Genomic DNA, 27,928 nt, shown 5'->3' with positions numbered 1-27,928 from the left:
TTTGTTCAGCCTACAGGCCAACAGTATGTTTGACTCTTAATTACAAATTGTTTACATCTATTTTTACAGCTAGATTAAAAACTTCAATTGTCATGCAAATCATATTAATAGAGAAACAATGTTATTAGCTGAGACACTGAAAAGGCCTTCGAGTTTCTAGAGTGGTCTTTTTTGAAGTACTCTGTACTTTTGATTTTCTGTCTCATTTTGTTAAATTTAATAAAATATATTTACAATGACAACAAAGTTCATGTAAAGCTGGTATTATTTAACCTGATCCTATTTTAATTAATAAAGACACTAAAAGTTGTCCAAATTCTCCCATCGTATTTTCTTTAGGAATTGAAATTTTGCAGTTCAAATAAGATCCAATCAATCAATACAAGGAATTAAAATTGGTAAAGATAACAAATCTAAACTGGTGCTTTTTGCAGATGATATTATGTTAACACTAACTGATTTACGGGTCTATGTTACGAGATCGAAACCCCGTTTCAGCAAACACCACAAGACTGACACGTATAGCGCAAACTTCAGTAATGGCGAACATTCAAAACCGCGAAACACAAAATGTCAAAGTGTCATGGTTGGCACATCTGTGGTATAGCTCCGTAAGGTAAGTGTGTGATAGTTACAGACCTTAGGGTTAAGGTGCGGGTTAAGGTAAGTGCATAGATAGGTAATGCATGTAGGGTTTAGTGTAGGATTAGAAGTAGGATTTTGTTTACTGTATGAATGTGGATTATTTGTTTTGTTTGGGTATATGTCTGTAGGGTAAGTGTGCGATAGTTACGGACCTTAGGGTTAGGTTAGGTGCGGGTTAAGGTAAGTGCATAGATAATGTATGTAAGGTTTAGTGTAGGGTTAGAAATAGGGTTTGATTAGTGTATGTATGTGTTTTATTTATTATGTTTGGGTATGTAGTATGTAGCGCTCGGTGGTGTTGGCCGATTATGATGGTTTGAGATTTGAAAATTCATGGTTTAGGGGGTTCGGCGTATTTGCGGTTCAGGCTATGTGTGTCTGTGTTGTGGTGTTCGATGATATGGGTTTTTGATTACGTAATATAGTCCCCTGATTTACACATTTCTTTAAGATAAATCTCTCTTACTCATAAAGATTTTACCAAAATTTCAACCCTATCTTTTAACAAACATAAATCCAAATTCTTCTTTATTAAATCAACAATCTGATTCATCTACTTTATATCACTTAAATTGTGCCCAAGAATCTCAAGATCTACTTTATTTGGGTATTATTATCAAAAAACTACAGATGAAATAAAAATTATAACAATAAGAAAATTCTAGACATTATTGCCAAACTTATGGACTCTTGGAATAAAGTACTATTTTCATTTGAAGACTACAGTTAATTAAATGGTCATTTTTACCAGAAGCTCTATACATTATACAAACATATTTGCTTTTTCTGCATAATCTTTATTTAAAATCATTCATTCATTAATAAACTGTGAACATCTTATCATTGTCACATTAGACCATTCAAGAAAGGAAGTATTAAATCACCTGATCTCAAGACTTATGAGTTAACAAATAATTATTTATGGTTAATTCTTTGTAACCATTTTCAGTATAATATTTCTGCTCTACAACAATCTAAATATGCAAATACAGTATTAAATGCATTCAAAATTGTATATTCAGCCAAATTAATATTAAACTCTGATTTACTTTATAACTGTTTTTCCTACTAATAATTTATTAGAACATGCTTACTACAAAATATTCATTGGAAAAGGAAAAATGTGGGAGTTGGTTTAATTGTTTTAACAACAATTTTATAAATTTAACAAAAGAGAGTCTAGACTCTATGGATTGGTTCGAAATGTTACCTGAGTCAATTTATATGACCGTATGTTACACCAAAAGACTAAACTAGCTAAACTAATTGAATATTTTTATATCATTATATATAATATAGTCCCTCCTCAATTATCTCTGATTTATACAAAATATTTTTAGAGTCTAAGATTATTCTTAATAGAAAATGTCGGAACTCTATTTTACAGAATAATTTAAAGGATAGTACAGAAAATAAAAAAAACAGTTATTCTTCAATCAGTTAAAGGTACTTCACTAGTTCAGTTCTGATAAATCTTCATATGGAAATGTCTCCATAGATCCCTTTATACTCCTGATTAACAAACATTGGAGGTGTAATCAAGACTTAAAAGCTAACTGGCAACACGTCATTTTTATTGCTCTTATTTGGAAAACTACTGGACATAAATAGACTTATTTGTAAAAATTTGTAATCAGAAATTTAATTTGAACAAATTGTTTCAATGCTGCATACTTTCCCATTGAACTTACATTAAAAAAAGAAGATAATTATATTTTTGGGCAGTAACAGCAGCAGTGTAGAAGATCATTTCTATTAATTGGCTGAAGAGCAGAACTCTTCTCTTTCCAGATTTCATTCTTCTTCTTAAGGTAGTCATCAATAAAGAAATTATTATAAAAATGAGAAAACCTTTAACATCTCCATTTGTTAATCCATGGATTAAAGTTTTGACTCTACTAAAACAATGAACTTAATGTGTTATATCTACCTATTACAGAACGTCACTATGTTATCAATATTATTTAAATTGTGGCCTTTAAAGCTTTATCTCTGACATGTTTGGACATATTATAAATTGTTTATTTCTGTATTTGCTATTCTAGTGTTAAAACATTAATAGAAATGAATAAAATGTCATATTTAGCTGAAATGCTATGGGATCGCAGTTGTCTGACTGCTTGTGATTTTGAAGTTATTCATTTAAAGTTTTGAATACCTCCATTATTACTTTTTATTTTCTCTTATATTACAGGTTGTTTTATTTTTTATTTTGATTTACCTCAGATTTTTTTTTGTAGTTTTAAAAGTTCTTGGCTAGTTAGAAAATAATTCATTTTATATTCACAAAATGAAAAGGAATCTGATCTAGTTGATTGCTGACTGGAGCTAAGAAATAGGATTTCTTATTTAGCTCCAAGTATTTAGCTAAATTATTGTTTATCTGAAGTGCTGTATGACTCTTTTTTGCCTGACTACATCTGTCCCCCCTCTCCAATCCTTACTGTGATTTGATTACTGACTGGAGCTAAGAAATAGGATTTCTTATTTAGCTCCAAGTATTTAGCTAAATTATTATTTATCTGAAGTGCTGTATGACTCTTTTTTGTCTGACTACATCTGTCCCCCCTCTCCAATCCTTACTGTGATTTTAAGCTTGGTGGCTTTTCAACTGCCCACCCCTAATATAAATTTGGCTTTGAACACTCCTCCCAGTCTCATCTAATTTGTTCATTGTACTGGACACAAAGTGGGAAGGCCATCCCATTAGACCTCTAAAACTTGAGTCATCTTTTGTTTCATACCCATCCCATTCACTTAGCTCACACTGCAAATTTCAGAGTATCAATCATTTTTCCAAATTACTATTAAAAGCTGTAAAATCTGTAACTAGGCTTCCAATCAATGATGAGCCTAGGAACTGCTTCTCAGGAATCAGCTTGGGATTATTGCTGCTGTTTTGCTCCTGTGAGAGAATGAGCAGAGGGACATTATTTCCTAGCATTCCTGGAGATTATCAATTACTATAAAGCCTGGAAATTGCTTCTTAGAAGCAAGGTCAGGATTAATGCCACTACTATGCTCCTGGTAAGAGAAAGAGCAGAAGGACATTGGTTCCTCCTGGCCTGTCATAGGGCAGTGTCAATGGAACTTCACTGAGTGGTCTGGGTGCAGTTTCCCTGAGAACATCTTCAGGGCCTTTCTGCCATTTGGAGTTGCATCCAATTAAGAGAAGACAATAGCAAGCCGAATTAACCCATAAACATCTTGGTTAATACTGATTCTCATGAAGCAGTTTGGGACTAGTGCTGCTGTTTTACTTGTAGTGATAGAAGGAGCAAAGTACACTTTAAATAATTTCAGAGTACTGTTGTTTTTGCCAGTGAATTTAAACTGTTGAATTCTGCATTTTTGCCTATTTTAATTGTTTGCTGCTTGAGTCACTATGAGTGTTGATTATTTCATGTACTTTCAGATTGGATTACTGTTTAAGTTGATTGTTTACTGCACTTCTGGGCTCTTTCAATGATTTCAAATTAAAAGGGTGGGTCTGCACTCTAGTGGCAGTGGAGATTAGCCTGGTCTCATTCTATAGTGAAAATCACTGAGGTAACCTTAGACTGTTCCTATTGTGACTGGCCAAAGGGCTTTTTTGCTTATTTACAGGTTTCCTGAGCCTGTATACAGGCATTGTGTTTACTTGAAGCTTGGTATCATGAAGCAGTAGTTAGCAGTGCCTTGTACTGATACAGGCACTTAGAATTGAAATTTTCCTATAAAACATCCCTGAAATTTCCTCAGCAGTTAGTTAAACAAAGGGCAACTAGCTTGCACATTTAGAAGCACCACCCAAGAGTTTAGTTTTAGTCTTGATTCTTAACCAAGCAAGCCAGCTGTAAACACATCTTGTACCATCCCCTTGTAGAACACATAATAAGGATCTGTAACCATGGATATTCACTTTCCTATTATCTCTGTAATCATTTTGTTGGATTTGGGAATACTGAGACAATGTAGCAATTGTCTCATGTTTACTGACAACCACCTAATTCTTAAACAAACTGATACGATATGTGAGAGATGTAGTTACACAATGTCACTTGAGGTAAGGCTCTCACATACAATCACCTATAATACCAAATAGGTTGTTAGAAAAACACACACTATATCCAACACTCATAGTGTGGACCAGACATATAGACCCATATATATTGAGGTTCTTAAATGTAATCTTCCTAATCATCCCTGAGGACATTTGTAAGCTGATTATGAGTTGTTCTCTCAAGAACTTTGTCCAAAGGATTAAGCAGAATTAATAGGCTTAAAGTTTCTAGCACTAATATTGGTGCCTCCCTTGTGAATGGGAACAATAAATGCTTACTTCTAGAGGAGGGTTATCACGTACACTTAGCTGTCACTAAATAAGACAAAGTCTGCTAAATGTTCAAATATGCAGCTAGGTAGCTATAGCTGACCTTCCCTTTGCCCAGCTGCTGCTACCTATTAAATTCAACTGAATCAAATAACATGCCATTGTTCTATAGTAAAATATTAAAAAAAATCAAAGATAAATCATTCTTTCTATAAAGCAAACCTTACTCCTTTAAAAATTCTACTGCTGATTTCTAAGTTTGACCCCCTTCTGTTGTCATCTTTTCTTTTAAACTCAAAGGCATTAATCTTTTTCCTCATAATTGTATGTGCCCATAACATATATTCTCTGTCAGTTTGGTCTTCCAGTAACAGCATGTTTAGCCAACACAATCTTTCCTCATAATCAGATCATGCAACTGCTCAATGCATTTGGTTCCTTCCTCTGCGCAGCCACTGCCAGCCTAATCTGACTCTTCCTCTCTTCCTGGTCTCCAAAGCTACACACAGCACTGGAGTTGAGGCATCAGTAACATATTATATAACATAACTTTACTTCCTCATCCCTTCAGACTAGCCCCTTTTGGTTGTGGCCCATTATTTTTTTGCCTTAGCCACTGCTAAGCAAGGGGTATACTTTATATGACGAATGCTCAGCTTATCAAGCCTAACATATCAACCACATTGACACATTCCCCAATCTGATCCTCTGTGGAGGCAGCAACACCATATCTGAGGGTGCAGGTCCCAAGAAAATATACAGTAAAACTTAAATATTTTAATGTACCAGGACAGTCTACTAGCTGATGGCACTGTTATCTGGAGTAGGGAACGGACATTACATTAAACACTGATCACTCAGATAAGACCCCTTGCAAGACTTGAGTAATGAGTAAACCTTAGTGAAGCCCCAGCCATACATCTTTCTTTCTTTTCCTCACTTTTTTCAAAATATACACCCATTGCCATTTCACTTTTGTCATGTCTTTGAGATGAGGGAAGAAACCAGAATACCCAGAGAGAGAGAGAACTTACACAGACACAGCAAGGACACACAGAACCCACACAGAAAGCACCCCAGTTGAGAACTGAACTGGAGGACCAAGCAATGTGAGGCAGCAATGCTAACTTCTGTGTCACTGAACCCCCATGATCTACTAATAGGCTCTTAGATTCATGGGTAAATAATAGGCAGTTAGTCCACAGACAGCTTGAGCCTAATTAATAACCCATATTCAAGGGCTTTCTGCTGCTTCCACTTGGACAACACAGTATAGATCAAGGGAGTATTTTTGGCTACCCATTTGGCTTTCAAATTTACTTTAAAAGTGCCAAGCTACTATTGTGACAAGCAATGGAACTTGATCTAGAGATGAAGGCTATGTGGAGAAATTAATCCATTGTGCCATTGTGTCCAATTAATTTGCTGATTGAGATTTATGTTTTTTATTTGAGTATATGAGGAATCATCTGTTTGTTTTTTGGAGTAGGAGATCAAGGATGGTAGGGCATTCATAGCATGAAAGGCGAAACACAAGTCATCATGGAAGACTGTATAAGTGGCAGAACAGGGGAAGAAGACTGACACTTTGTCAGGATAGCTATGGGTCCTGAGGTAAGTGATTTTTTTAGGAACATCTAAGGTCTCTCAAACTGAGTGATGTAGTTAGACATGTAGATGTTGAAGGAGACATTGTAATCAATAACAGGTTTGATGAGAGATGAGGACGGGGGAGTACAATCTCTTTAGATCTACAGAAAGTGTCACTGGAAATTAGTTGAACCAGATAAAAAGTACTTTCAAACAACTATTGAAATATTACGGTAAAAAGATAGGAGCCATCAACAAAATGCCTGGATCTCTGATGACAGTGTGCATTTGAATGGTATGTCATCTATGTGATAGGATACAGAATGTTTTAACAAACTTAGCAGTGCTACATTATTTTATGTTTAATTTCAGATGATTGCCCTTGCACCAGTTATTTGTTTAATCTAACTTTTGTTAAGAGCAATTTTGTATCAGGAAGAAAAAAATGATTAAAATCTTTTGACTGGAATGGCAATACTAAAAACTTAAACTGTAAACACACCACTGGAAAAAAGGATGCTGAATACAAAGATTTTTAATGGTTAAGAGCTTTTGACTTCTGGGGTCTTCCTCAGAACAACTGGATTTTATTAAACTGATTGTTTAAATACTGTATTTAAAATACACACCCCTAGGTCACAAGACCACTAAATGAATCAATAAAAGTTAATTACATCTGAAATACCATCTAAAATAAAAAAATAATTAAAAAAATATTCAAAATAAAACAAATTTACATAGTACACCTTAGCTGTAAGAAAACATGTAAATCAATCTATTTACATTTATTGACACTCTGCGTTTTGTTGAGAACCACCTTTTAACTTACATTACTGTTTAACTCTGGTGTATGATAAGCATAAAACAAAATTTGCTATTTAACTCCTTAACTTCCAACTTCCCCTGTCACCATTAAAATCATTAAGAACATGATCTATTACAGAGAACAGATTTTTTTTCAAAATTTTTACATTCAACTGAATGTTTACCAAAAGCATTGTTCATATTTTTGTTTTAACTGCAAACTGATGGTCATATACATGTTTCCTTAATTCCCTATTGTTTTTTTTTTTTCTATATGGAATGACTCACAAGTGGAGCATTTAACTAGGTAAACTACATAACTTTGAACCATAAGTGAAAAAAATGGTACCAGATGAATTCTCTCCAATCTGATGTTAGAGAAATATGGAGTTTCTAACATTTACCTACACGTGGAACAATTGTAACATTTGAAAGTCTCTCTCTTCTCATCTTTACATTTCTCTCCTCCTTTTTCCAACAGAGATTTAATATTCTGACCTTTTTTATTAATGAAAACTGGTTTGTCTCCCACCACTTTACTAACATCCTCACTTGCTACATGTACATGGACATGCTACACTTAAAGAAATCCCAATCTCTCCGAACCACACACTCCAGGGACCTAAACCTTGTCACCACAATAAACAGAACATGCTGGAGGGATAGATTCCTGTCCCAGAGACTTCCCATACTCTGGAACAAACTACCCATTTGTGTCAAGCAAAGCTCCTTATTGGCCCTCTTTAAGAAAAATCTTGACGACTGGATGGGAAATAGAAAATACTTCTGTGGCACTGCTTGACAAGGGCACAGAAAAATAATTTTCTTGGGTGGGGAAAGCCAGGGAACCTTTTTGGCTAGGTTTATATAGGCCCCAGGACTGATAGCCTAGTACCTACGTATGAACCTATGAACTTACATACAATATTCTCCAATTATTTTGTATTACCTTATTTATGGCTTCACTGTCCAAATGAAAAAAAAAAACTAATAGCATGGAGAGAGATCAGTGCTGTTGAATTCTGTCTTTATTAGTGTTTAATTGTTCTATAACATTTTTGATTATGTTGTCTGTATACCCTATATATAAAAGTCTACTGTGCAACACTCTTGAAAAGCTATCCAAAGATTCCACATCTGTGTTAAGTATTTGAACCTTACACACTGATCCTTAATGATGTTTTGCTTCAAAATATGTATGATATATACTGGAATAATGTAAAATAGCATTAGGGGAAACATTTTTGTAATTAATAACAGTACATAGTTTGTTTTCTACCTTTTTTTTGTGTGTTGCTACATCCATAAAATTGATTTTGGATCTGTTGTAATGACTGGAAAACTAAAAATTCATTACTAACATCAATCTCATCAAAAAAAAAAAATGTTTCCAATTCTGTTGTTCCGCTTTCCAAATTAAAAAAAATAATCAATAAAACAAAAGTAAGAAAACACATATCTATGTCCACCAGTTTGAGGTAAAACATAAGTTTCTCCATTTTCCATAATTAGGGGTCATTCAGGCACCCATTGCCACTCTCTTTCTTTAATGGTAAGAAGAACCTTCAAAGGAAAAAATATTCAACAGCACATAATTGCTACATTCCATCAGAAATTTGCTCTCTCCCAAAAGTAATCATTACTTCTGTTAAATGCAAAAGCCATCCATTCTAAACCTGCATCATGTGGTATTGTCATATAAAGTGAATGGACATCCACTGTTGCTAACAAATCTCTGTCTTCTACCTGTATGTCTTTATTTTTTTCCAAAAAATCAAAGGAGTTTCTAATGAAAGATGGCATTTGTTTTACCAATATAAACAATGCCCTGTTAAATTTAGATAATGCCTGTAACTTAGAAGCTGGTACTGATACAATTGGTCAGTAAGGTTTAGGTACCTCATTTGTATGTATTTTGGGACATTAAAAAGCTGATCTATTTTGGTTTTCATGTGTAAAAAAAAGAATACATGTTTTCTGATATCACTCCTTCTAAAAGATTATCTTTTAACTATGAGTCAAAGTGTCTATAAGCTTTATTGATGTTACTCTTTTTTGTCTTTTCATAAAAAATAGAATCCTCCAACAAACACTGCATGGCCTTGATGTAATCCCTTTTGTTAACAATCACCATAGATCCCTTCTTGTCCACTTTCATAATTCTAATATCTCTGTTTTTTTATTAATTCTTTCAAACTCTGTTGCTCTAGGGAGGTGAGATTCATTTTTTACTACTTGTGTTGTTCAAACCAGTCTTAATGTCTTTTTCACAACATTCTTCAAACACTTTAATAGTAAGAATGGAGATGTGGATTAAATATACTTAGTAAAACAAAATCTCCCTTCTGCATAGGAGTGTTGACTTTAAATAATACTTTCAAATTAAGTTTTTTGGTATAACCTTTTAAATCTGTTATAATACTGACCAACTCTGATCTAGTGGTCAGAATGAATGAAAAACCTTTTTGTAAAACACTGGCTCCTCCTTCTATCAAAATCTTTTCAGACAAATTAAATATTTTATAATTAAAAGGTATTACCTCCTGGGCACCTCCTTTCTGAATTGGTGGCTGTGTCTACAAGAAAACACTTCAGAGGATATCTGTGCTACATCTGCTCACATCTTCAGAGGAAATGTTTTTCATGTTGTGGGAATAGTGTGGTTTCCTACTGGTCTGTATCAGTCGCTGGAAGAAAACCTGCAAGTTATTTTCTCCTGGTGCTTCTGCTCTAGCCACCTCGATTTCCTGTGTAAAAAAAATGATTTTCATTAGCTGGAGACTTGTTTTTCTGACTATCTTCTGCTCAATGGTCTCTTTCTGTTCTTCCGTTCCTGTCTTATGAGATTTCTACATCACCCAGAAAGTTTTTTAATGTGAAATCCTTCTGCTTTTCATAACCTCTCCTGTTCCTCCCAACCTTCTTTTCTTTATTTGTTCTTAATTCAGTGTCTAACAACTTAACCCCTTCTTTGATAATACTTAACTTGGATTCAATTTCCATGTGGGATGCAGGCAAACTAAGTTTATCTATAAATTCCATGGAACCACTGGGCAGTTTCTAATTTTCATCTCTGCTGTACTGTCTTAAAAGCTTAAGAAGAGCAAAACTGGCTGTCTCACATATGTTGTTCCATTCATTCAAAAAATCTGCATTGTACCAACCACTGGATTTGTTGAGTACTTTTAAAATCAAAAAAATACAACATCCCACTGCAACCTTTTTGCTTTAAGAAGGGTAGCTTCCAAATCTCAGCCATAACAACATAACTCTCAGAATTCCAGGAGAAAGTACAGTGTTACTCACACGCTCCTCAATTTTGAAATTTTGTGTAAAAAAGAATGCCTTGAATGGTCACATATCAAAAACCACCCATGAAATCTTCCATGAGCACTATCATTCTTACTTCCCCATGTGAATAACCATCACTTAAAGTAACTATCCCAGGCAATAAAGTAGACTCCATAGGATTTAAATGGATCATTAGGTTCAACAAAGCATCCTTACTGCTGTTTCCCAAATGAGAGATCATAATGGAAAATGAATAAATAGTAAGAGAAAAACAACTAAACTCTCTCGACTGGAATGATAATACTAAAAAATTAAACTGAAAAAAACACCTGGGGAAAAAGGATACTAAATACACTTAACTAGGTAAACTACATACTTCAAAGCACAAATGAAAAAAAATGGATTTTACAATTGTTCCATGTATATGTATATGTCAGAAAGTCCATATTTCACAAAAGTCCATATTTGACTAACATCAGAACTGACAGAATTCATCTGGTACTAGTTTTTAGAGTACCATTTAAAAACTGTCCCAAGTTTTGGGCCTTTACCCCCACTTTATTTTTGGCTTTGCCCAGAGTTCTTGAGAAGAGAAGTTAAGAGGTAGGGCCACACTGGTGACTCTAAGCACATTAAGCATATATCAGATAAGCTAACACTAATTCCAAGTGCTGTAACAGCACTGTGTGCATTAGATAAATGCTCATCAGTATGTTCAAGTAAAGAAAAATAAGTATCTTGTTAAAGTCACATCAATACCTTCAAGCATAGTATCAGTAAATCACTTTAGCTAGCATTTCATAGTAAACACTGGTGAGAATGCTGAATGACAGCAAAGACGACTTCAGCAATCAGTCAGGGTTATACTGAAAACGGTAATGATTCATGATGCTGCGGGTAACCTGAGTTAGCTGGACAGTAATACTGGTGGTGTAACTAGGCATTTAACTTCATATATAACCTAACTAGTATGTGTAATAAGCAGTGGTAACAGTAGTGCAGTCAGTAACGGCATGTGAAATGCCAACAGTAGCTTGCAGTTTCGTATGGTTACCTACCAACTTTAATGAATATCAATGAACATGGTGTCTCCTACAGCAAGATAAACAGTACAACAGTAGCAGTGCCATTTTAGGTTGTCTTCTTAACCAATACAATGAGCAAACGTACAACAGTGATGTGAAAGCAGATAAGACCTTACCTTGTCTGAGTAGAAAGAAGACAGAAACCAGCTTATCCACATACCTGTAATCCACACCAAACACCCAGTCCAGCACACTGATCCCAATAAAGGCAAGGTTGTCACACCAAACAGTAATCAAAAAATAAAATTTAATATATGTTCCACTGAAATATTAATATTATATATTAAATTTTATTATATTAAATTATTTTATTTTTTGGTTAATGTTTGGTGTGACAACTTTGCCTTTATTGGGACCAGTGTGCCAGACTGGGTGTTTGATGTGGATTACAGATTGTTCATTTGTGCACTCAATTCTTTTCCACCTTTTTTGACAGCTTATCCACATACTCCATAGCCAGTTGTAGAAACTTAGAGAGAGTATCGTCAGTTAATTGTGGACCTGTTCATTTGCCTCTGAAATAAACTCCCTGACAGTGAATGTAGACCTGTTCATTTGGCCCTGAAATTAGCTCCCAGCAAGTCACATGGTGTATTGTGTGCCTCTCTATTGTCCATGTCAGCAGTCGGCTTTTGGTGTTCTTGCACATACCCCTTGGCATAATGTGCCGAGAACTGCTCATGGTTTCTCCTTCAGTTCAGCAGGAACTTTGTTGACTGTTTTATTTCAGTTTTCCATAAATATAGACTGTTTTCTGTTAATGCCTTTTTCCCTTTAGATTATGTAAATTAAGTCTTATAATTTTAATATTACACACTGCGTCTTCTTTTGGCTTTTCCCGGTTAGGGGTCGCCACAGGGGAACTCTGGTCCGCTAATGATTGGCAGTAGATTTTTACGATGCCGAGGTGCCAGCTCGACGCCCAACCTTCAACGAAGGCATGCCCATTCACGCATGTCTTTCGAACGCCACTCGACCATGGGGAGGACATGCATACTCCACACAGAAGGTGCTCCAGCCAAGAATCGAATGGGAGAACCTCTTGCTGTGAGGCAACAACGATACCACTGCACCACTGTGGCTATTTCACACCACATGACAGTAAAATATTTTCTGCTGTTTCCTCCCTAGTCCCTTTTCACAACCATAGTTACAGCCTGCGAGAGCTTTTTCCTGCTTTCATTCTCCAAATGCTTTGTTTTTTTCCAGTTCTTTCTTTTCTTAGGCACTAACTGTGATCCTTGGTACAGTCTCACAGTACCATACTCACATGGAATGCTGCTTATTGCATTAATGAACTGTCCTTCTCACACCAGACCAGGATCACTGGTTAACTTTCCACAAACAACTAAAACCGTAGCTGTGTAGCATCAACAGAGATATGTCAGGTTACACCAAATAACTTTGCTGATTTTGTTTCAATGAAAATTAGCAAATGAAAAGTTTTTCCCTAAAAGTAAAAGACAATCCCAGTTCAGCCAGTTTGTTGTAGGCTTTCTTTCCACTCTCATCTAACTGAGCCCATGTAGCTACATAACTAAGAAGAGATTCTGGGACATAAAATCACCCCTTAAATAAGGATGTGGGATATGCACCAACACTGTTTTGCTAACACGTAAGTGACATTTCTAAACTCTACAGACAATATTTGAGATTTGATGAGTCTATGAATGTCTTATGAGCACCAGAGTCAGTCCTCCAATGCATACTACCACCAGGGACACCAGTGTCGGTCCTCCAATGCATGTTACCTCCAGGTACACCATGTTCAATCTTCTAATGCATGTTACCTCCAGGTATACCAGGGTCACTCCTCTAATGCATGCTACCTCTAGGTACACTAGGGTCAGTCTTCTAATGCATGCTATCCCCAGGTACTCCAGGCCCAGTCCTTTGATGCATGCTGCCTCCAGGTACACCAGGCATTGTTTGCCAATGCATGCTACCTACAGGTACAAAATGATCAGTCTTCCAATGCCTGCTGCCTCCAGGTACATCAGGGTCCGTCCTCCAATGCATGTTACCTCCAGGTACACTAAAATTAGTCCTCCAATGAATGCTATCTCCAGGTAAAGGAAGAAGTCTCAAGGATCATTTAGTGATTATCCATCTAGTTCATAGAGAACTACAGAACAAACAAGGTACTCATGGCAGATAAAAGCTATTGATCATGTACAGCTTACAATACAATACCTAACTGCAGATTAAGAATAAGATACCTAGATACCACATCTTATTTGGTAGGGACTTTATGAGACAGAACAAAACAAGGGTTTAAAGTCCGCTACCCATGGAAAATGCCTTGGAGAATTTATTAATGAAAACAGAGCCAACCACTGTATTGTCTGCATACCTCTCGACTGTCCAGATTTTCACAGAATGTCCGGAGTTTGCCTCATATTTCTGGTCTATTCCTCGTAAAATCTGTGATTTTTCTGTCAAATCACTGAGGATTGAAGTCGCTAAATAACAACATGTATCTGAGTTTCAGACTTCATAGCCTTCAGAAAATGCATGCTAACACAAATCCTAATATTCTAGCAACTTTCTGATATTATGACAAAGTTAAATGAAATGGAAAAACATTTTTTATACATAACTGCTGCCTGTACAATCCATTAAGTTGCACGTGTGCTTTCTCTTTAGTAACTTCCACCTCTGTAAAATCTTAGAATGTATAAAAGTAACTACTGTTTGTGTATAAAAGTAAATAGAAGTATAACTACTCTGTGTGTGACTGGAACTTAGTATATTGCAATTTAAGCAAATTGAGCTTTTTTTCTCGGGCCTCTCCTGAAAATGGGTATTACCCAGTTGAACTTTCTCTGTTAAAGAGGGAAAATAAATAAATAGAATTTTACAAGAGCAATATGTAAAACCCCTATTTTTGGGTCCCTGCCCTCATTATTTTTAGGTTTGGCCAGATTTCTTGTGCTAAGAGGTTGAGAGGTATGATTGACTGAAATGTAAATCTTAGGCTAAACAGTCAGGCTTAACACTGATCTCTTCAGTAGGTGGTAGGTATTGCCCTTGTGATAAAACAATTCTAGAGTAGTATGATAGCTTGCCAAAAACATGTGCAAAAAATACAAAACAAAAAAAAAAAACTTTTTTTGTCCAATTGTTCAAACTGCGCTCAGCTCTGGTGAGTTCTTGGATAAAAGGATTTCCTCTTACCTGTGAGCGCTGAGATTTACCATTCCCATTGTTTATTATGCTTTTAAGACATTCACAATTTGGAGAACGAGCTCTCTGAAACTGTTCTGTCATCGAAAGTCCAGCCCCAGTCAGTCAGTGATCAAATACTAATGGTCTTGGTGATCATGTTGGCCACATCCTCTGGATATTTGAAAACCAGGTTAGAACATTCAAAATGAGATATTCCCAAGGGAATTTCAGATTTAGAAATCTTGGTCATGAATAGAAAAGTCTATGAAACGCTGCAGTTTTATACATGACAGGATCTGTGAAATAGCCAAGGCTGTAGAAGACTTATTGAATACATATCAGGCCTTTAACAGAGGGCTAAGCTCTTCCATGTAAGTGGGGCTTGCAAAGAATTTGCGTCTCTATAAATTCTAAATATTATGATGAATGCATACAAGAGTTTTTATGTGGCAGTTTTTTTTCCTTCAGAATTTGCAGTGAAAGTCTTACTTTAAATGATTTCCACAAAACCTGAGCTTTCCAGTACTAACAAATCCATGTAGCTGATATTGTTTAAATGTGTAGGGGGAAGGAGCACTTGGTAAGGAAACAAAAACCTGAGAAATCTACAAATCCATGCCACTGTGGAATATTAATTAAAGAGACCACTGATGGTCCAACAACTAGAAATATATTTTACTAATCAGGAATCTGACACCATCGTCTCTGGCTCATTGCAGCATGACAGCACTCTCATTGCACTCCAAGGAGCCCTGAAGGTCTTCAATGGCAAGCTTCCACCTTACGCTGCATGTCACCTCTTTGAGTTCTACGAGGAAGATAACGGGTATAGTATCACAGACATTAATCTTACTGCAGGTAAAATATCTTGAGCTTTCAATTAGCATGGTAGCACCTTGGACCAAGAGACTGTCATATAATTAGATTTTAGTCATTCTGTTCAGAGTTCATAATGTTGTGTGACTAGTGCGTTATTCAGTCACCTGGTTTACAAACTGCCATTTACATCTCTTCCAGTTTTTCTCTTCAGCCTTAGTGGGGATACCTTAAGGCACAGCTCTTCAGTATTTTCACAAGAAATACTTCATTTTGTGTATGAGCTAAAATGGTTTGTTTTATTTGTTTATAGCTTCTTCTGATATACTAAACCAGGTATGATATTTCACTATTTTTACACATTTTGGTAAAGTGGTCCTTGGTGGTTATAATGTATTCAGAACAGCAAAAAGGCATGAGAAGCAACACAGCTTTCCTGGCTCATATGACAATTTACCAAATCCTTTGATTACACCAAATAAACTGCATTATAATCCTAGTTTCTTTAAAAGGACTTGTGGGTTTCAGATCTACAGGAGTGAAGCTACTGAGTATAATAACTGAATATTCTGTCTAGAATATATAATACCTTTGTGTGTTTCACTAGTTTGTATGTGAAGTGACTTTTTTCTTGGGTTCACTTGAAAAGGAGAAGAAACCGACTACAGAAATGGTATTGAGCTGTTTGCCCATGAAGATTCAATAAGGATGTTACATTTGCATCCCCTAAAGAAACATATACAAGATTCTAATCAGAATACAATAGCAAATGATTAAGTAGTAATCTCTCACAGCATTGGGTGTTCTCTGATTTCCATGGCTTCTGGGCTCACTGGGCAAGTTAGCAATGAAATGTGGCTAGTATGTTTAGTTACTATAGTTTCAGGGTAGTCTTTCTCCACACATTATCAGTTGCAGTATTTTACATTTGAGACAATGACAGTTCTAAAAACTTGGAGCAATGTTCTAAAATTATCAAAAAAAAAAAACCATTCATATAAACAGATGGAGAATCTATAAGCTTTTGTACATAAAAACCCAGCTGTTCTGGGTGCTGCTTCTTTGGCGTATGGTTCTCCCTAAGTTAGAAATCTTACACAGTGACTATGGACTTAGTTGACAAGACTGCTTAAAGAGGAAAAAGAAAGAAAGAAAAGGAAGACACGTAATCTTCCACTCATTAAATGAAATGATTTGGAGTTTTCAGTGGGTACTTCATGGGACACACACTGGTGCCCAAGAGGTTCAAGGCTGCTATAATGAAAGAACCCACTCTTGCTCCAGCTGCTGGTGTCTGCATTCTCTCTCCAGCTCCACAGGCTAATATCCACTCTCTGTCCTTCTACTCTCCCCTGCATTTCTTTGTCTCAGTAGGGAATTCTTGGACATGAAGCAGCACAGGGAAAGCCTGCTTCAGTACCAGTGTTTCTCTTTACAATGATGCCCAGTAGTAAAACCTTTGGCTCCTCAAATTCTCTGTGCTTCTGTCACTCCTTCACTGGGTAATATTCTAGCAATTTTTGTAGGGACATCCATGGAACAGTTATCACTGAGACTGACGGACATTTCTGTGATGATTCTGAATCAGAAGGAATGGACACCTAATATTCAGATGGCCGTAGTCAGGGTATCTTTTGATCAGATGTCATTCCTCCAGATATTGAATGCTACTTGGGTATTAGGCTATAAACCACTGGACCTGCATGGTACAGTACTGGAAGAAATTCTGAAATAAAAATAATGCACCGACTAAAGGCATTGATGTTTCTTTATGATTAAATTTAAAAATATTAAAGATTTGAAATGTTAGCTTTTATTCTATCATCAAAAGTCCCTGCTCCCTTAGGCAAAAAGTTTCTAAATTGGCATAAATGATTGCTAAAGATGGAAAACATAGTAATAAATATGCCTATGGCACTGAGTATGTTAATTATAGGGCTGATGTTTCTGGTATTGTCTTACAAAGACATGCATGGCTTAGAACCTAATCATTCCCTGATGAAGTTAAGAGATGCTTTGGATGTCCTAACAGGCTAAGAGATTATTTGGAATAATTAAAAAAAAAAAGGTCTTACAAGAATTAGAAATGAAAGGTAAAATCACAGAAACAAAAGTTCCACCCATATATTCTTATATTTTCAAGAATTCTCTACCCACTTATTCCTAAAAGAGGCAAGGTACAGGTAAAAGGGAGACATCAAAATTGAACATGGAAGGAGCAAATAACATTACTGTAAGAAAAAAACAGGAGAAAGACAGAAGCTGACAAAATAGCTCAAGCTGTGGAGGTACAAAGCCAGCTGGATGACAACTGTAGGCTTGCAATTGTAATATGCAATGAAAACAGTGGGGTTAATAAAACTAATGGTGATGAACAGCATTCCTTTCTAACAACTGATAGAGTAGATATTCTGAATTAGAAGTTGATGATTCTTCAGAAAAGATATTCTTGTAGTTGGAGATTCAGTTATTAGAGGAACTGATACCTACATCTGAAGAGAAGATAATGAACACCAAATAGTGTTGTGTTTGCCAGAAGCAAAAATAGAGGATGTGAGAAAGGCCTTAGAATGCCTTAATGAAAGGAAATATGGATCTGTTTTTATTCATGTCAGTACAAATGAACTCATCCACAAGGACTCTTTGACTGTTACTAGGGAACTTATAACCCTCTTAAATGGCATCGTTTTTGCAGGTGTTAGGAAGTATTTTTCACAAATCACATATGGAAAGGACAGTCAGGTCAACATAAATGAAAAGATTTTTGGGGTAACATGAATGAAAAAAATTTGGGGGGTAAATACTTACATGAAAAAATGTCTCATTTTAAAAAATTGAAATGTATAGAACATCCAAGCCTAATTTTGGACCCGCATTTGTTTAGACAGGATGGTATGCACTTGTCAAGATTGGGGAAAAGAATTTTTGCAGCAGATATTTTGCAATATTTGATACACAGGACAAGATTTTTGCCAGGTTGAAAAATTAACAGTACACAGATAGCAACATTTGATGCATCTCTGATGATTGTTAATGTTAGTAGCATTAATAATAGCATTTTTAATTGAAAAATTTGCTATGCTCCTATAAGACTGATGTTGTTATTGTTTGCGAAAGATGGTTAAAGAAGAATGACTGGAAACCATTTTTGTCAGGATATAAATATTTTTACTGGACAGACATTCTAACAAAAAAATAAAGTGGAGGTACTATGATAGGGGTTAAAGATTGCTATGAGACCTGCAATTATTAGATCATATTCAGTGATAATACCAATGCTGTAGATTGTGTATATGTGACAATAAAAGACAACCCTGGAACATATAACAATTGTTGGAGTGTATAAACCACCAAAGTTAAGGGCTGATGACATAGAGGAATTCATATACTTCTTGCATGAAATACAGGAGGGAAGAATAGTAGCGGCTGGGGACTTAAGTTTACCAGAAACAGACTGGAATAATATTGATTCAACAACATTAGTACGGAAATTGTTTATAGCACATGTTCAGGAACAACAATTCCGCAGATTGTAAAACAGTCTACCAGGGAATGGAACATACTAGACATTTTAAGTGGGATTAATTAATGCCTTCACTAAGTGTACACTGTTCTGAGTGAACAGACAACACAAACATAACTCACAGCTTCTTCCTCCTAATTTTAGTTTTCCAACTGATTTTCTTGCAGCTTTAAATACTGAGGGGATTCATAAAGGTTACCACAAAGTGTAAACTACTTGCACACTTAGTGCAATCTTTCTGAGTGACTAGGAAGTGCAAAAAATGTGGTAGGGGTGTTCTTGAATGCAGAATGTGTACACTTAGCATAGGTGTTATTGAATCTGGCCCATTGTTTGTCTTTCTAAATTACTCCTACTTCATGTTAGGTTTTACCAATGTTGATCTGCAGTGATGATGGGGTTATAAAGGTTAATTTGTTGCTAGATACTTCTGCCAAACTAAAATTTAAATCAATGCTCAGAAGATTAATAACAGGTTAATTGGGAAGCAAACAAAACAGTCACTATACTATGTAAAACTAATTGGAGCAAAGCGTTCAGTGGAAAAACTGCAAAAGGAATACGGAAGGTTTTCAAAGAGAAATTGTTTGAATGCAAAAAAATAAATAAATAAAACATCAGGATCTAGGCATCCAGGGTCAGGAGGATTTATATCCATAACAACAAGATACTTGATTAAGGTGAGAGACAAGAAAATACAAGAAATGGAAAAGAAGGTTGTACTACATCTGTGGAAACTGAAATAAACACGCTGGGCAGACAAATTATACATAGTGTGAGACAAGGTCAAAAACATTTGAAGAACATTTATATAAATATAATGAGTATAACAGAAAACATTTTATAGATGCATAAGATGTGGTAAGAGTACAGACATAGAAATTGATAAACTAAGGGTAAAATCTAAAATGACATTATCTGAGCTAAAGGATCCTGGAAACACAGAAGCAGGAGAGTGAAGCCCAGGAGAAAGAAAGGGTATAGACTGCAGTGACCAGATTTTGGATTGACATGAGACACTGATTTATAGAAGGGATTTTTTTTTTAATTGAACTCCTTTCCCAGTAAGTGCTGTAGTGTAACTGAGGAGGTAGTAGATTTTTTTTTTTTGGGGGGGGGGGTAGGTAAAGGTATGGGAATGGGGTGGAAAGGAAGCAGCAGCTGAGGCTAGCTGCACAATTAGAGGCGCCTGATAGATCCCATAACTGGCTTCTGTGGCCATTGTTATGCTTTTCTGTGAAACTATATGTTTTAGTGCTCCTCTCTTAATTATATCCTTTGGCCAGTTCTTAATTTTTAAATAAAGTTTTACATCAGCTTTGATACTGATCTTGGTTCATTTCTCATTAGTCCATGTTCTTCCTGTGTATTCGCTGTTTGTATATTCTTTAATTCATTCAGGCAGGAATACAAGATTGAACTCATACCCATAAATTTCTGTCATCTACTGTAACTGCATTGGAACTACACAGGTATTGTTTTCTAATGGATGCCTTTCATCTGCAGCTTGTACAGCATTGGAATGTTCTACAGGAATGACTCTTCAAAAGAACCATATCAGCTAACACTGCCTGGCTGTACTTCACCATGTCCGCATCTGCAGTTCACTGAACTGGTTGGCAACATATTGGCCCATGACTTGGGAAATGACTGTCATGTTAAAGAACCAGATAATGCCAGCAAAGGTAACTATTTCTATAACTATTTAGTAGAAAGAGATAATGTTGAACATCTAGTCACTTGACTTATACCTGATACCCAGAAAAGCAGGTAATCTGAAACTCGGCAAACCAGTAAATTCCTTAGGAAACTTTTCTCATTGTCAACATTTATTTAATTTTCAGGAACATTAACTATAAAAGGGGAAAATGTTTACTCTTAAGACGTTGTTTAAAATATGCTACATTCTGGGTTCAGTGAAAAAGTATTTGTTTGTAAACTAATGAGAAACACTTTCAACTTGGCACTCTATTGGACATTTTTTACTTGGAAGCATCTGCATGGAAGTTTCTTGACACCACATAAAATTGCCCTGATTTATAAAAAAAAAAGAGAAAATAAAATGTTGGATATGTGATGCTAATTGGCTTCACATGATTATAGAGTATAAAACGATTGTTCCATTTTGGGTAGAGTTCAGAACCTTTGCTAAAGCATTGTGGTCAGACAATTGTGCTATTACAAAAATATTTGATTTTATTTAATGCCTCAGTTCCAGATTCCATACCTAAAATACAAGTGCCTCTCCTTTGGTCCATTCTAGCCACTCCCAGGATAATCATCACAATAAATTAGAAAAGCAAAAATATTCTCTTGTTTTACTGAATTTATTTGCTTAGCAAAGAAATGTATGTAATAAGGAATTACAAACTGTGTATAACAGAACACCAAATATCACACATAAATATTAATAATGGCAAAAACTCAAAGACTTATTAGACAAGTTTTATTGGTTTGTTAATGTCAATTTTTGTTGTGGACCTTGTATATAGTTTTATTTGTTTCCTAGCTGGCAGTCATGTATTGTAAATTTATATCATAATTCATTCTGATTTAAAATGCAGTAAAACATTTTTAAAAATTTGCAAATGCTTCACCCTGGTATATTGTCTGCTTTACTGTTATGACTGCATGAAGGCTTTTACATAGCTTCTTCTATGTTTTATTAATGTTTCCAACTAGAAACTTACAAGACACATATTGCTGTTTTCTGTGGCCCAGTAAAATTGCTTGTTATATGTCAAGGATGGGCCATTCGTCTTTTAAAGTTAATAAAAGTCAAAGTGCAGAGATAGAAGATTTTGATTTAAAGCTGGCCCCAAAAGATTAAGACTTCTCTGTGTTATAGTTTAAGTGCTGTAAAGCAAATGTGCAACACTTTCAGATGTAGCTTATGGCAATTAGGTCTGAGTCTTACAAAGAGTTGTATGTTTCAGCCAAAGCTTTGGCATGACTTGAAAGTAGCATAGTCTTCCAAAACGGTGCAAGGTGATACAATTCCATGTTTGAAATAATAATGATGATATAATTATTTTAGGGTATAAAGAAAACATGCACATTTGCATTTGAGACTCAGTGGGCTTTAAAAAGGCTAAAGGGGTATTATTCTGGTACAACAAAATGATTCCAAGACGTGTAGACTGCTGCTTCCAATACAATGAACTCATAGTTTAGCCACTATATTCAATCCAACGTGACTAATAAGAATAACAACTCACTCCATATCTGTTTAACATAGCTAGGGTAGGGGAAATGGGGCAGCTGCCCTGGATGCAAAGTGATAGGAGGTGTGATTGTCAGATCCTAATCAGTATTTAGTGTAATACTGACAACTCTTCGTCTGCTTCCTTGATGGATTTAAGCTGGTTAGATGAATATGTTCCTGCACTTAGTTCTGTATGTGCTCCAAAGTGAGACTGGGCCATGGGTGAAAAATGGGGGACAAGCCCACTTATCTAGTCAAAACAAATAGTTAGAAAAATTAATAGAATTAAAAAATAAATATAAAAATGTGTATTTACACTTCCTCTGTTCTCATTGATATGTGTGTGTGTGTGTGTGTGTGTATAAATATATATATATATATATATATATATATATATATATATATATATGCGTGTGTGTGTGTGTGTGTGTGTGTGTGTGTGTGTGTGTGTGTGTGTGTGTGTGTGCAGGTTTACTATTATTTGTGCGAATGACAATCAGATGGCACGTATTATGCCCAAAGTCAGATTGTAGTTCATAAAAGGATGTGGGTTCGACAAACTGTACGGAGATTACGGGACAGTGAGGTGTGGAAATTCATCCATATCCCCACTGCAGCACAATCTTAGAATTGGAATAAATTGTTAGCAGGGGGTGTGGGGGCACAGCTCCCCACGGGAGGGTGCAGGGGGCTTTCCCCCCTCCAAAGACATGTATTGCTGTATAGGAGTTTAATTTACATGAGCTCCTATATAGATATCATGTGATGTTTTCGAAGACTCGACACTGTAACAGGGTTGAGTTTCTGGTTTTGATGGTTTACTTTGAAATTGCTAACGGCAATTGTTTTGCCTTTTGCAATTTTGATAGTAAACTGTGTGTGTGTGTGTGTGTGTGTGTGTGTGTGTGTGTGTGTGTGTGTGGGTGTGTGGGTGTGTGTGTGTGTGTGTGTGTGTGCGTGTGTGCATGTGTGTGTGTGTAGTTCATCTTCTGTTTTTGTTTGCATGTCTCTTGTATATATAAAGTAGAGAGGATACTCCAAAACCCTGGTCACTACTTGGCCATTTTAGTAGCTTAGTGGCACAGCGCCCTGAATTGTGATCTAGAGAGTCTAGGCTCTTCAGATTAGCAGTATATCCCTCTTTAATACTGTGCTCCAAGGTCTTTGCCTTTAAAACTTTCTATACAACTTAACAAATCATCTGAGCTCTGGTTCAGGGAGAATTCTGGAATATTTTTTCCTGTCCCTTCTTTGCTTACTTGATACATACATAAATGTATACACATACCCACTGCATGATAAGTGTGAGTCAGAGGAGTGAACTGAACGAGTTTCATGATGACTGACAAAGCTAATGTTTCCAATAAGATCTACATACTATGCAAAGGATTTTCACAGGTATATACTAGGTTAGTTGCCCTTGTGTGCCATTTTAAGCCTAGCCAATTTCCTTTTTGATGCTTGAATTAACATGCCCCATTATAATTATATATATTACCCAAGTGAGAATAACTGGGATTATACCATAGATAATTTGAGGGACTCATGAGTGGGCTAAAGCATTTAGCAGTACAGGGAGCAGTCCTGGGGTACATTTTCTATTACACATCCATAGACCCAAGTGGGACTTTAATATGGACAGGGAGAGGCTTTGTTTTATGTGGAGGGAGAATATGTTCTAGAGCAGTGGTATCCTCAGTGAGATATACATGTCCCTCCAACCTATTCTGTTGATGTTGCAGAAGAGGTTTAGATCCCTGAATTGCATATTTTTGATGCATTTTAACTTAATATGCAGTAGGTCCATCAGTATTAGGTCAGAGGATGCCTTGTATGCTAGACACAGGTCACTTCTCAGTAGTCTGTAGGATATCAAGTGTAATGTATTACTCAGGAGGTGGTCAGTGTAAAACATATTGCTTAGCCCTTGTATCGTTTTAGTAAGGTATCCCTGTGGGCATTCAGATACATGCCAAAGGGGACATTATGCTCAATTATTGGCCTAATGAAGGCTGATTCACAATCCTTTTGTTTACAAGTTGTACAGTATAGCATGACTTTCCTATGACAGTGGACACATGTTGGTCAAAAGTTAGGTCACTGTCCACATAAGTTCCCAAATCATGAGTAATTGACTCAACTCTCAGAGATATATTATAATGAGCTCATTACCCAGGGTAGATGACATCTCAAAGGATAAGATAAGGCATTTTTTGGCATTGAGTTTCAGTCCATGATTTTGACACCAGTTATTTGTTTGAGCCAAACATTAAGTTATTCGTGGATTCCATTTTTTAAAGGCACTGTCTTATGAATGGTTTCTACTCTTACTATGAGCAGTCACTTATTTTTTTGTAGTTTTGAATTACTTTGTTATTGTAGTGAAGATTTTATTCATATATATATATATATATATATATATATATATATATATATATATATATAGCCTATTTTGAGCATTTTCTGGCTTGTTAAACTTGATTTCTGCATTAGTAACTGTATTTAGAGCACAACCTAGAGCTGTTTACTGAATTTCCTGTTTGCACTTATTTTTAAAATCGTTTTTTTCTCAAAACTTGCATTTTATCTGTCTTTGGCCTAACACTCTTGTGTGAGGTCATTTACTGCACTGTCATAACTTGTTGATACTTGTGAACCTCTGCTATCTCTGAAAAAACAAAAAAAATCTTGCTTTTTCCCACTTTTCTGAGATTTAAAAAAGTTCAGTTACAGGCTTGCTGTTCTTGAACTGTTTGTAAGTTTCTGTGAGGCCATTTTTTGCTTGGGCTAAAGGGAAGTCTCTCTGTTGATCAGTGGCAGTGAAAAACATTGAGCAGCCTGCCTGCCCTGTGGGAGTGGTTACTGACTTGAAACTGTAGTTTTATTGGCCATTTTGGGTCAATTCCAAAACTCCTTCATCTTCCTCTCTTAAAACCTGGTTGCCTCGTGGTTTTGGCATCTTTTCAGGCTTGTTGGCTGTTGGTGAAGCACCCACCAAGAGGAGAAAATGCTGAGAGAAGAAAGGAGCCACTTTTGAGATTTTAAGTATTTTTCCTCTGTTTATTTGCTAAGTTTTTCTGCATAGCCACCTATTTTGAGCATTTTCTGGCTTGTTAAACTTGATTTCTTCATTAGTAACTATTTAGAGCACAACCTAGAGCTGTTTACTGAATTTCCTGTTTGCACTTATTTTTAAAATCGTTTTTTTCTCAAAACTTGCATTTTATCTTTCTTTAGCCTAGCACTCTTGTGTGGGGTCATTTACTGCACTGTTATAACTTGTTGATACTTGTGAACTTCTGCTATCTCTGAAAAAAACAAAAAAACAAAAAATCTTGCTTTTTTCCCACTTTTCTGAGATTTAAAAAAGTTCAGTTACAGGCTTGCTGTTCTTGAACTGTTTGTAAGTTTCTGTGAGGCCATTTTTTGCTTGGGCTAAAGGGAAGTCTCTCTGTTGATCAGTGGCAGTGAAAAAATTGAGCAGCCTGCCTGCCCCTGTGGGAGTGGTTACTGACTTGAAACTGTAGTTTTATTGGCCATTTTGGGTCAATTCCAAAACTCCTTCATCTTCCTCTCTTAAAACCCTCTTTTGCGCAGTTTTGCGTGTTTTGAGCATAGCGCAACAGCGGGCAGCACCGCCTAATTGGGTTTAAACTATTCCTGGCTCCACAAAGTCTGCTCTTCACTTTTTCCCTTAGAACTGCTCTATCTCTCAAAACACCATATTCTCATTCTAAGGCCCTTCACTGGTCCAATTAAGTAATCCTACAAGTTAGCACTATTAAACCATAAGCACTACTTACTCTTATACTCTCTACGATTACCCTGTCATCTATTGGTCCATCTTAAATTCAGTTTCCCTATATTACTCTAGCATGTCCAAAGGTCAGTCAGTGGTTTCCTCTCCAGTCCAGCTGGTGAATCTGGGAATTTTGAGGCAATGTTACAACTGTCTCATGTACACGGACAACCCTCTCCTCCTCCAAACAGGTTCAAATATATGTGAGAGATGCAACTATTTAGCCAAACTGGAGGCTGAGCTCTCTCATCTCAAAACTGGTGTAACCAGTCAGGAGGAGAAGGTAACCTCACACAACACAATTCCAGTATCACATAGTCCCACCACATCAGTGAACCAAATACATAAATACACAAAACATACTCGGAGGCTCTAAATAAAAATCTACTTAAGCAACAGAGACCTCCAAAGCAGACATCCAAGCAAACGCTACCTCAAAACAAAACACGCACAACACATAACCCACAAAGTCAGTGTGCCAAGCAGCCACAGCCCTTAAGGCTGAATAACACACCTGATACTCTTGTAATAGGTGACTCTATTGTCAGACACACTGACGTCCCGCTCACCAGGCTGAATAAAGAGAAGGTCACGGTGAGCTGCCTGTCGGGTGCTAGGATCCGCCACATAACGCAAGCACTCAGGTCACTCCAAAGCAAATACAAATATGACTCAGTCATTGTACATGCTGGTGTGAATGACCTGAGAAGTACCTCCCTGGACTACATGAAAAGAGACATAGAGGAGCTCTCTGATCATGTAGCCCAGGCTGGTATGACTCTGACCTTGAGCAGCATCTTACCCTCACCTAGAATGATGTCACAGTACAAAGACAAAATGATCGATTTTAACAATTGGCTAAAATTTTGGTGTCATTCAAAGGGGATCCAGTGTCTGTCAGCCTGGGATGACATGCTCGACAAGCCACGTTGCTTCGCTAGGGACGGCTTGCACCTGTCACCACTGGGTTTTCGGATATTGGCAAAGGCTCTTGCTACCCCATAGTGCCTTTTAGGCAAGGCTCAAAAGTCAAACCCACCCCCATAGACAGCACAAGAAACAAGAAACTAAGGGTAATGCTGCTAAACGCCAGAAGTCTTAACCTCAAGATGCACGCACTCGAAGCTCTCCTCAGTATGGAGAACATCGATATCTGTGCAGTGACAGAAACCTGGTTCAAGGCTCCAGAGAGCACCCCAGCACTACCAGGCTATACCTCATATCATGCTTTTCGGCCCCAAAACCCGGACCGAACCACAAAAGGAGGGGGAGTTTCCATATTTATCAAGGATATCCACACCTCCAGGTTAGTGGCATTGCACGAAGTATCGGAGACCATCCATGTGCAACTAACAGTGGGCAAAACTGACTGCTTTTCAGTTTATAGCATCCTACAGACCACCCTCTCAAAGTCAAGAATCCCACTCAGCTTTCCTGAAAACATTGGAGAACATGAAGATCTCTCCGAACACCATTATATTGGGCGACTTCAACTACCCAAACATTGACTGGGAGCACTACTCAAGCCCCAGCACCTTAGCCCAAAGGTTCCTGGAAATTATAAACTCAAATGCTATGGAACAACTAGTCACCACTCCCACAAGAGGGGACAACATACTAGACCTGATCATTACCAACATGGGGACTCTATGCTCCACACCAGAAGTATATCCCTCATTGGTAAGATCAG

The 27,928-nt window shown here is 36.5% G+C and overlaps 1 protein-coding gene across 2 annotated transcripts in view; it reads left to right on the top strand.

Moving 5' to 3' along the window:
* The window catches only part of ACP4 (acid phosphatase 4), a 451,526-nt gene that overhangs the window by 392,591 nt on the left and 31,007 nt on the right, over positions 1-27,928 (top strand). For both annotated transcript variants that reach the window (XM_044058993.1, XM_044058992.1), the window contains 2 exons: positions 15,615-15,721; positions 20,741-20,919. In XM_044058993.1, coding sequence (XP_043914928.1) covers positions 15,615-15,721; positions 20,741-20,919 — 286 coding nt within the window. The remainder of the gene's footprint in view (positions 1-15,614; positions 15,722-20,740; positions 20,920-27,928) is intronic.

Source organism: Protopterus annectens, chromosome 17.part0 (genome assembly GCF_019279795.1).
Source record: "Protopterus annectens isolate FY-2018-M chromosome 17.part0, PAN1.0, whole genome shotgun sequence".
In the NCBI taxonomy this organism is placed as follows: domain Eukaryota; kingdom Metazoa; phylum Chordata; order Ceratodontiformes; family Protopteridae; genus Protopterus; species Protopterus annectens.
The sequence above is the reverse complement of the archived record's forward strand: the minus strand, read 5'-3'. Positions and strand labels throughout refer to the sequence as shown.